This window comes from Emys orbicularis, chromosome 3, assembly GCF_028017835.1.
Source record: "Emys orbicularis isolate rEmyOrb1 chromosome 3, rEmyOrb1.hap1, whole genome shotgun sequence".
Classification (NCBI taxonomy): domain Eukaryota; kingdom Metazoa; phylum Chordata; order Testudines; family Emydidae; genus Emys; species Emys orbicularis.
In genome coordinates, this window is record NC_088685.1 from 63,431,852 (window position 1) to 63,443,079 (window position 11,228).

The 11,228-nt window shown below is 47.0% G+C and overlaps 1 protein-coding gene across 1 annotated transcript; it reads right to left on the reverse strand.

Annotated features, from left to right (window-relative positions):
* Nucleotides 1–2,824: 2,824 nt before the first annotated feature.
* HTR1B (5-hydroxytryptamine receptor 1B) lies at nt 2,825–3,979 on the reverse strand. The gene has a single exon (XM_065401935.1). It carries the CDS (start codon nt 3,977–3,979, stop codon nt 2,825–2,827), a length of 1,155 nt encoding a protein of 384 aa, XP_065258007.1.
* Between the last annotated feature and the right edge of the window lie 7,249 nt (nt 3,980–11,228).

Sequence of the window (11,228 nt, forward strand, 5' to 3'; positions counted from 1 at the left end):
TTTGCAGGTGCTGTGGCTCTTTTGACAAAGCAAATTGCTTCATCTCTCTATAGAGTATAATAATAGATATTGAGTATTTTAAATGGTCTAAATTCTCCAGTGTTTGATGCAGTAAGGGTGTGCAATGGACACAAAAATAGAAAACTTTAGTTACAACATCAAACAGTACTTAGTCCCAGCTGGTTAAAGGTAAAGCATATAGAACTTTTTGTTTTCCCTTATGTTTGAGTAGAAGTGTTTAATTTATGAAGGAAATTATAATACAAGAGATAGCAATTGATAAAGGATAAATCCCCTGAGGACACAGCCATATGTGTGATGCAGTTGAATATATCTAGGATTCTTATTACTACAGTATTTGTATTTGCTATTATTTTGAAATACAAATATAACAATTTGCACACTCCTGCTTCTCACACATGGTCTGTCCAAGGAGTCATTTTTGTTCCTATTTTTAAATGCCGCAGTTTTCCTCCAGTCCCTTTTTAAGTAAAGTTAACAACTCTTTCCACTGAAAGAAAGAAATTAGAGGTGCACATAAGTACAACTATGCTAATACAGACACAAACAACTATTATGCACACCCCTACAACTTGCAAGAGAAAAGTTAAAGGCAAGCCTGCAAAATAAATAGGCGTTTTACTCTCAAATTTTGTTTCCAACTCAGATGACTGCTAAAACTTGATTTGCAGTTGCCCTCTTTTTGTAACTGATATGTGTTTTGGAAAAGAATCTTTGCAAGAGTCATTACATTGAAATGCAGGGCAGAACAATTTGGTGGCAGTATGTATTGATGTTTTTGCAGCATCATGAATCTGACAACTGGGGCCGGGGGTGTTCAAGCAGGGTGTCTTTACAATAGCAACTTGATTCTGCAGACAAAAAGGGGGAAAAAATCATAGAATTATTAAAGTGTCACAATAAAGACAGTAAATACTCTGCATAAAATGGCACTGAAAAGAATATATGTTACATCATATAATGCTAAATGCACAGTTGTTCAACATGTGAAATAAATATGGCACTTAATTTAGTGGGATTGTATATAGAATGTTAATGTTTATATTAAAATCATCTTACTTCAAATGATCCTGATCCTGCAACCCTTATTCAGGCAAAACTGTCTTTGAAGCCAAAGGGAATTGTGGGTGTACAAAGGCAGCATGGGACCCATAGTGTGCTGAAGTTAAGGTCACTCCTAAAACAGGGCCAGATCCAAAACTAGTTGAAATAGATGGAAAAATTCATATTGGATTTCCAACTGCACAGTGAAATCTTCTGATCTTTCTGTCTAGAGTAGTAACTACTTCTTAGTCTCCTGAGAGGTGAAAATGAGAAGGCTATGCTGGCATTTACACAGTGTAGTATGGACTATCGATCTGGAAGCAACATTTATTCATCCCAATGAATATTACATAAACTCTGGCACTTAGTTATCTAAATATTGCCCCAAAGGCTCCAAAATTCTTTGAGCAAAAACCAGAAGCACTGAAACTGGCTACCTTTGCCATTTCTATTTGTTCTAAAGCAGATGGCCCATGTATTTCAAGTAATTCTTGCAAAGAGATGAGTAATCAAGAGATCCGAGCTACATCAGGGTTCTTACTATATTGAGTTACAAATATTAAAGGGAGCAGGTCTCTGAAGGTGCATAATGGTACATGAAAAGGGGATTAGAAGTGGAAGGAATCTTATTGCGAATGAGTGCAAAGGGAAAATGCTTCCCATTTTAAAAGTCCTGCACGGAAAAGATACACCAAGGCTCGCTTAATACGACTCAGTGTCATTGTAATCTGATTAGCTTCTATTTGATCAGTCTACTGTTCTGAATTAACTTCTGCTTTTTTCGCCCTAGACAGATTGGCAGAATTGGATTAGAGAGCAAAGGCATCTTTAAAAAAATAGAGTTGTTTAACATTAATTGGGCTAAATTATTGTATTAATATGTGGAATAACAGCAAATTGGTGTGAGTCACTCCTTATGGGCCTTCGTTGGCTGCGAGTTTAAATATGTAAAATGTCAGAAACGTGTAGCGGCAATAAAATGAAAGCAGCTTGCAGGCTTTGGCAGGAGCGCACGTACAATTTAGTTTGATTTGTTAGACGTGATTTGACAATAGCTAAACAGAAATAAGTCACACAGCTGCGGGAAAACAAACACAACGGGGTTGCTATTCTCACACTCAATATCCGCTCCCCCCCCCCCCCCCACTCCCAGTTTCAAGTATAAGCAAGTCAGAGGTGGTTAGCCTCAACCCATCATTGTCAATACTTCCAGGTGTCTGCTCTGTCCGAGTACAAGCTAAGGTTTGGAGCCTTATAAAGTCCATATGGCTCATTTCGTCATGTTTTAAATTAAAGAAACAAAAAGCAAGATAGCTGTAGCGAGACATTGCCAAAGGACTTGCAGAGACAGCTGATACACAAAGTTCTCCTAGGGCATGCTGGGCGATAAACTTCTAGTTCAAGTACTGCCAAGCTGTAGATCTGTCCAAAGGAGGTGTCCAAAAGCTCTCCAACTCCTAACATAGGGCTCTAGAGGACATAGAGGGCATAATCCAGGAGACACAACAGTAATTTTTTTAGGACATTGCTACTTAGCGGGATGAGAAGCATCAGTGTCATTACCAGGGCTAGAGGAGAAACTGTTTTACAGATTCGCCCCTCTGAAGGGAAGCTAAGCCCTGCTTGCGTGAATGAACTTCGCTCTCCCATTAGAGCAGCCTTTTAGAGAAATGAAAACATTGTAAGAATAGTCAACCTACCTGTAGAATCAGACACAAAAGTGTATTCAAGCAGCCCTGGAGAACAATGCATTCAACATTCAGCTTGTGCATTTAAAACGCATCAATTTATGAAAAGCTTGTTTGAAGTCTTCATTGGACATTGTATAGATTATGGGATTGATTAAAGAGTTGAGATATCCTAGCCAGGTGAAAAAGTCAAAGATGGCCATGTGGAACCAGCAAGCGTCCTTGCAAATAGGCAACACCAAGGTGATGATGAAGAAGGGCAACCAACAGACGATGAAGGCTCCTAAAATAATCCCTAAAGTCTTGGTAGCTTTCCGCTCTCTAGCAGCCGTGAGCTTCTTTTTCTCCAGAAGGGCATCCGAGATCTTCACCTTGACCTGATTCAGATATACAGGAGATCCCGTTTCACTGGAAGCCTCTGGGGCCTTGGAGTTTATGGAGGTGACCGATGAAGATGATCCGGGGGAGTCGGTAATTAAATGAGCCCTTGTTAATCTTTTGCCTTTTTTCGTTGGCGTCTGTTTCAAAATCCGAGATCTGGCTTCCACATAGATCCTTCCGTAGAGGGCTATCAGCAGCAAGGTGGGGAAGTAGAAGGCTCCCACTGTGGAGTAAACGGTGTACAGTATGTGGTCTGTGTTCACCACACAGTCAGAAACTTCCTCCGCTTTCGCTTGACGCCAAAACAAAGGCGGCATGGAGATGGAGATAGAGAAGACCCAGACCAAAGCGATCATGCCAGCTGCCCTTTTGGGAGTCCTTTTAGTAGAATATTCAACTGCATCGGTGATCGCCCAGTATCTGTCCAGGGCGATGACACACAAATGGAGGATGGAGGCTGTGCAACAAGTAATATCCGAAGATAGCCATATATCGCAGACGATCTGGCCCAAAGTCCATTTCCCGGTCACAGTATACATGGTGCTAATGGGCATGACAAGGATAGACACGAGAAGGTCCGTGACGGCCAGGGAGGCGATGAGATAGTTGGCCGGAGTGTGCAATTTCCTTGTCTGGTAGACGGTTGCGATTACAAACGCATTAGAGAGCATGGTGGCGAGAGTGATCAGAGCCAAGATAATGGTGAGGACTATCTTCCAGGAGAGCGGAGTGGCCTCTTGATAGATCCCTTCCTCTGCACTGCAATTGCGGTCGTGGTACGAGTCATTGGTCTGAAGCACCTTCAGGTTGTCGGGTGCCGGCTGGCAGGGAGTCGCTTGCTCCATCACTTTCTCAGCCAAAGCGTCAGCCGGCAAACTGACGGGCGTTGAGTTAGCAACCCAAGGCGGCAAATGGCGGGGCTGCTCCTCCCGCCAAGAAAGCGATCGCCGGAGGAGCGGGCTGCATCTCTTCCAACTCCGCCGTCCCCGGCGCGGACTGGGGAGAGGCGCCGCTCCCCATCCCCAACCGAGCCGGGCAATCCAATGGGGAGTCTTCTCGCTTCTCCTGCGCCCTGGCGAGTCCTTGCCCAGTGGCGCCAGCTAAACCCGGGCACCACGCAAGCCGGTGCATTAGCACACGGGGCTGCAGCCAGCCTGAAATCTCCCCCCGCTTTGGAGGGGTTCAGAGCGGCTCTCCCTGCGGGGCAGCGTGAAGCTTCAGGTACTCGGGCAGAGGTTTCCCTGCCTATTGCCACCCGGACTGCTGCCGCAGGAGATGGGGCGGGCGGGCTCTGCCCCGCCACCGCTGCCCACTTCAGCAAGTTGCTGCGAGGGGCGGCGGCAGGCCGGGGGGCCAAGGCGCCGCCCCCGCCGGGGCCCCTGTGTCCGCCATGCGCTCGGGGGCTGGGCTCTGGCAGGCAGCAACGCGGCTGGGAGTGAGAGGCGCTCAGCCTCCGCCCCTTATATACAGCCCGGCTCGGAGCCGCCGGAGCAGCGCAACTCGTGTGGTGCCGAGTGCGGGTTCCCGGCGGCTCACCAGCCGCCCCCCCCCCCCCCACACACACACACACACACCTGCCCCCACCCGGGGAGGATCCCTCCGGGTCCTAACGCCCACTACCAACCCCTTCTTCAGCCCTTTCCCCCCCCGCCCCCCCGGCCATGCATTGCTCCTCTCCCACCCCTCCCACTCCCGCTGCCCGCCTGAGGCTGCGAGCGCCGGAGAGAGCGGGCCGAGGAACTGGTTCGGGCCAAGCCCCAAGCCGCGCTTCGCTCGGCCGGATCTCTCGCCTGGTCCCCCCTCTCCTACCTGCCGCTCCTGGGCGGGAACTATGAGCCCCGGGGTTTGTCCGAGGGGCGCTCTTCTACTCTGGAAACAAGCTGCAAGCGAGGGGGCAGGGAGCCTGCAAACCTGGGGATGTTAGACCGATACCCCGGGCTGCAGCGATCCCTGAGAGTGGCGGGGAGGGCTGGTGCTTTTGGGAGAGATCATGTCTTTTGGTAATGTCTGTTATCTCTTATCCGCCCCCTGCATGCTGGGGTGATAGTGCGGCCCTCTATATTGTAGTCCCCTTGGAGTGGGTCCTTGCGGAAGTTGCTTTTGCTGGAAACTTCCCCCCACACAGCTGCTGGACTGCTTTAACATAGGCGGGCCAAGCCCAGCTCGCTCCCCACCCCAGAGCATTGCCCGCGGGCGATGCAGCCCATTCACACGGTGTCTGCATCCTCGTTCCAGAACACGTATCCCGTACAATGCTAGGGAAGTTTTGCATTCAGATATAGCCAGGATCCGGTTGGAAAAGGCAAACAAAAGCGCTCAAGCAGACGGGGTGGGAGATTAGGCTGTAGGGTGATTTTTATTAGCTTAATAGCTATAATCTGTTGTTTACCAGCCTTCAATTTCCGGCAATAAACCGGTGAATTCGTATAGTTTTATCGGAATTCCCCCCCCCCCCCTGCCCCCGAGAAACCTCAGTGTTGGGGAGCGCTCTGATGGGAGCCCAGCGCTTTTATGGACTAATGTTGTGTAAATCCCCGTTTATTGTGTGGGCTTAAAGTCCTAAACAGCAAATAGCCGATCGTTAAAGCACTATCTACTGTCATTTTGAAAGCCCCCCCCTCCATGGAGAGGATGCTTTAATCGACACACACGCACGGCTGACTAAGCCTGAAGTGCGTGTGTGGTGTTAGTGCAGGCTGGACACACAATGTACAGGATTTCTAACTTCTGGGCGCTGTTGAGAAGTGTCCTTTCAGCTATTTCAATCATTTCCCACATGCAATCAAAGGAAAGTTTTGCAAGGAAAATAAATCTAAGATTTTTGTTGATTCGGTGCTCCCGCTGGAGTCTCTCAGTAATGTATAGAAAACGGATTGGGGAAGGGAGAGGAAAGGGAATTCTCTTCCTGAAATGTCTATATGTACGTGTGTGTGTACGTACACACACACACACACACACACACACACACACTTGATTTGTGCATGTTGTTTATGTATAAAACTTCAGAGCACTAAAAATCTCATTGAATCTTCCAGACCCGGGAACCTCAGCGGGTGCCGCATTGTTGTCTGGCAATTGAGACTGTCAATCTTTAGCTGGCAAGCTCTGCTCTTGTTCCCCGGGAGTGCTGAGTCCTCAAAGTCACCACCACCTCCAGGGAACCTTTTGTTCAAGGGAGCAGGTCGGTGATCCTGGTGCAGCCGGCACTCTGCAGCTGCACGTTTGCTCTTGTCGCCCAGCCAGCGGCAGCCAGTAGCCAGCCGCTTGTTCTATGCAGTGGGCCCGGTAAAATGTCAAGAGCTGAAGGGGTTAGCACCTTCCTCTTGCTGGTGAGCCTTCTCTTTTAGTGAGTGTTTTCAGGTGTGCTCCCAGTGAAATGCTTTTAAAGCACAATTCTGGAAAGCAAAGAACATTTAGAAAGTAAGCTGATATATAGAGAGAGCCAGAATCATAGGCTACGGCTTTGGCACAGAATTATAGAGCCATTTCCTCCTGTTTATACACTCCCGCACCTGACCAGCGGTGCAGCTGTAAGTAAGAACTCGGAATGTCTTGTAAGACGAGACAGACCAGACAAGACGATGTGCCCAGTCGAAGGGCGTGTTAGGGTGGCATGTTGAGAAGCAGGGATGTGCAAATATAAAGGAAGGAAGGGGGAAGCCTGTAAGAAAGCTCCCCAAATCGAAGCTCAGAGAAAAAGTTGCCCGCAGCTACCGTGACTTTAAAAAGGCAGGCTGCGAGTGTGCTGATAGAGCTGCTGTCAGTAGGGAACTGTCCAGGAAAGAGACCTTCTGAAACAGGCTAACGTCCATACGGAATGTCCGCCCGAGAAAAGCAGTGATGCTGGACAGCAAGACATGCACGGGCTCAATCCCCCGTGTTGCACCCTCCCCCCTCAGACAGGGTGTCATTCCTTTCGGAAGTATTGAGCACCCACAAATCGGTGGAAGGTACGGGTACTCCGCATTTTGAAAGTCAAGCCATAAAGGTCTAGTCCCGCCCTCACTGAAATCATCTAGTTAGAAACTCTGCAGGACTAGAGCTTCAATCGATATCTTGGCAGAGATGAGAGTTTGAGTTAATTGGAGTTTTGATAGTCAAGGTTTGGCTGTACTTGCATTGGCTTCTGGTAGCAGTATATATCTTCCCTATTCACTCCCAAGAATCAGCCTCTGAGATTTGCCACTTTTTCAGCACGGAACCAATAGATATAGGCAAGATTAGTCACCTATTGATGTAAAGTATGCACTTGATTAAAGGGCCAGACGTTGTTTTTATGAACGTATTTTATTTTGTATGTACACACAACGGTGTATTTAACTGCACTTCACTGCACACTGGAAATGTGTTCCTTGACCATTTAGCAGTGAGTGATTAGCCCATGTCCACATGTTACACAGCGGGTAAATTCAATCGCTGCTTAATTGCTCTTCCATGGATATAAATGAGGATAGAATATTGACCCTCGGTCTTTACATCAGTGAAGCTTGGTCTCCCGGCTTCTGGCGTAGGGACTGTTTTATGTACATGCTTCAACAGTGCCTAGCACAACGAGGTCCTCCTATTCGTTGATCGTTACTTATAACAAATAATAATATAGAGCCTTTTGTATTCTTTGGGACCCTTTTCAGTGGGAAGAGATTTTACAATGTGAGTTCTTCGTGCTGCTGCAGTATAAATTCCCCCTCTCCCATTTAACATTTTCTATTGATTTTGGTTAAACTCCTGTAGGCAACTTCCCTCTGAATTCCCACCCCCGAATTCTCCCAAGAAGGGCCAAATTTGTGATACCCAATTGATTTTAATTTCAAAAACTCTTTCTGTTTTGCCACAGCATGTCTTCCTTCGGTGGAAAGGCTCATTACACTCGCATTTCCTTCAACAGTAACGTTCTAACCTTATGACCTCCAGGCTAACCTTTAATCAAGACAAATACCACGTGGCTGGAGAATGAGCTCTGGCCTCTCTATTGATGCAGTTGTTTACCCTTATGATAAAAAAGTTCTTGTTCCTCTGAGGGTGCTCTTGCGGTTGTCCTTCTCCCTTAATTCTCGGTATTGTACATCGATATTCATCAGTCCTCGGTCCCCTGTTTGTTTGTCAGGAAATGTCTTTCCGTCTCACTTTTTTAAAGTTATGCTATACAACGCTGAAGCTTATGATCAAGAGTATATTCATCCAGGGCCAAAATCATCATTGGTGTAATTTCAATGATTTCACTAGAGTTACACCAGGGAATAATTGGGCCCCCATAATTGGCCCCACTTATTTTGGCAAATATGCCCAATATTTCTTACTGGGAATACTGCTTGAAGTGGCAATATCTTACTGACAGGCAATAAGGTAAAAGACAACTTCCTATTTGGCTCACTGTAGCAGGTTATGTACTGATGATCTCCATGAAGGGGTTGGGGGAGAAGGAATGTTCCCACCCAGGCTGTGGAGCTACTCCATAGGGGTTTGTAGAAGGGCGGGCTCATCCCTGTGGCGCCTCCTGCTGGCAGTCTCCGGGAATTAGCTCTTCCAGCATCCTGGAGCGCCCTCTGCAGGCCGGTGGTCCGCCTGTCCTCTGGCCCCCATGTCCTGCCCAGGACCCCGGTGCTCTTTTACCTGGGGTGCTGCCCCTGGCAGTAACCCCTCAGTCTTAGGGTCTCCCCTCCCCGGGGAACCCCCACCCACTATTCCCACCTCACCTCAGTATAAGGCTACTGCCAGTCATCGTCTAGCCCCATGCCCTGGGGCAGTCTGCAGTATCAGCCTGCAGTATCTAAACCCACTGGCAAGGTTGGGTTTAGACATTCTGCCTTGGCCTACCCCTGGGCTGCCCTCTGCAACCTCCAGTACTTATTAGCCTAATGCTAGGCCACAGCCTGGAGCTTTCCAGGGCTGGAGCTCCCCAGCCTTTCCCCAGCCCTGCTCCACTCAGATACCCTGTCTCTAGCTCCCTGCAGCCAGGCCCTTCTCCCTGTACAGGCAGAGGGAGACTGTCTCCTTGTTCCTGGCTCCCAGCCTTTATAGGGCCAGCTGGGCCCTGATTGGGGCGTGGCCCAGCTGTGGCTGCTTCCCCAATCAGCCCAGCATTCAGAGCTGCAGCCCTCTCCAGGGCTGCTTTTACCCCTGCAGCCCTCTTTAAGTGCTGATTTCAAGCCCTTCAGGGCAGGAGTGGGTGACCACCCCGCTACAGGGTTCCTGATAAAAAGGGGAAGGAAAACTCTGGAAAACTGTATCCATTCTCTTTGGGCTGTGAATGCTGATTCTTAAGATCTGGGCCATAGTGAAAGATGCTGCAGACTTTCAAGGGTGTCTTTTATTCTCTCTTCACCCAAGGAGTGCACAGTCCAAATGCTGTTACATGATGGGCTCCCACAGAGCCAAGAATTGATGGAGGCAGGAAACAGGATGATAGCAGGATCTTCAAGAAATTATTGGCAAGTGTCATCTTATCCTGGAGTTTCAATCTGTACAATAATTTGAATCACATATATTATCACATGAATTATTCTAATCCATAGTTATGCCACCACACTGAAACCTGCATTTCAAAGCAACAGGCAGAAACTCTCGCAACCTTCTATTCTTGTCAACTGTGCCTTAAAAGATGTTTATGGAAAGAGATTCAACTTCTTGCAGCTTTTGGCTTTTACACAGAGGCATGCATAAATAGTCATTTCATTCTGTTGGGGTAATAGTTCTGATATTTCTTTTATACACATTTCGACTATTAAAATAGCTGAATTAAGGAACTACAAGTGAAAAAAAAAGATAATATTCTGGTTATCCTATCGCAAACTGTCAGCATATGGTGATTGCTGTGGCACAAACTTGGGTTGGTGGCTTGTGAAGAAAGGCAGACAAGTAGGAACAATTCTATGAATACCACAAATTAAGAGTCTAAGCCCACAATCAGATCTGTGAAGGTGGATCTTTTCACCCATTTGGAGTCAACAGGGCTGTGCATAGGTTCATAGGTCTGTCTCAATGAACCAGAAGGGATCAGGACCTATGAATTTTGTTGTGTTCTCTTAGGCTTTAAGTCACTCCAGTGTTATGGCTTTAGGCACAACTTAAGCCTCCCTTATACTTATATTGGTATTTGGTTGAGTTTGCCAGCAGACAAACACCACCAAAATATGTGTGAAGTTTCCTGATGTTAACTTTGAAATATAGATGAGGCCATTTAAACGCCAACACTTTTAAGTCACTAGTCAAAATAAAAACACCCAGCTTGAGTTACTAAAATTTAATTATAAGGAACAGCTGGGGATGGTTTTGATTTTGACTCTAAAGTCCTATAAAAAGAAACAAGCACATGTGTTCATGCTCACACTCTTTTTCACAAAGACACATACACACTCACACTTAATTGGACTCTTTACACAGAGGAATAAAGCCCATATAATTTGAATTATCACTTTCTTCTTTGAATTTGTCCAATTAGGAAGATCCGAGCATCCATAGGTGCAGAAGAAGACACTCAAATCTCCTATAAATAGGGCTTATCTTGCATTACAAATTACTTTTTAACTGGACATCCAGGGTCGGATGATAAGAGGACTCAATCCTCCCTTGTGCATTCTCCGCCACTTCATCTCCAGACACTGCATCCTGCCTAACTGGCTTCCTCCAGCTCATGGAAGTGGTATCAGTGCTCGGTGACTGCTTCCCCTTCACCCTAAACAGGACTCATAGATGATGATCAGTTTATCACGCATGGAGTTTTGGCAAATGCTACATGACCACCTTAGACCAACCCGCCATAATAGAAGCATAGAATATTAGGGTTGGAAGAGACCTCAGAAGTCCAGCTCCTCCTTCTAGGCTGGCCAATGTCCTCCTGGCAACAGAACAGAAAAAAAGACACTCAACAGGAAACAGAAGTAGTCCCATCATAATCACAGGTATCTTCTAAGGCAGCCTTTTGTTATGAGAGCCTCCAGATCCGGTTGCAGAGCAGCATGTACAGTAACTCCAGTGAAAGCTCTGCCCTTTCTCCAGGCCCCTCATAAGCAATGTTCCCTGAGGAGGGACCATCCTCACAGTTCAGACAGTCACAAGTTATGCATTTTAGGTAGTCAATGTTTGACGCTCAGCAGG

Coding starts and splice junctions, on each gene's coding strand:
- HTR1B (XM_065401935.1), bottom strand. CDS start 3,979: ATGGAGCAAGCGACTCCCTGCCAGCCGGCACCCGACAACCTGAAGGTG.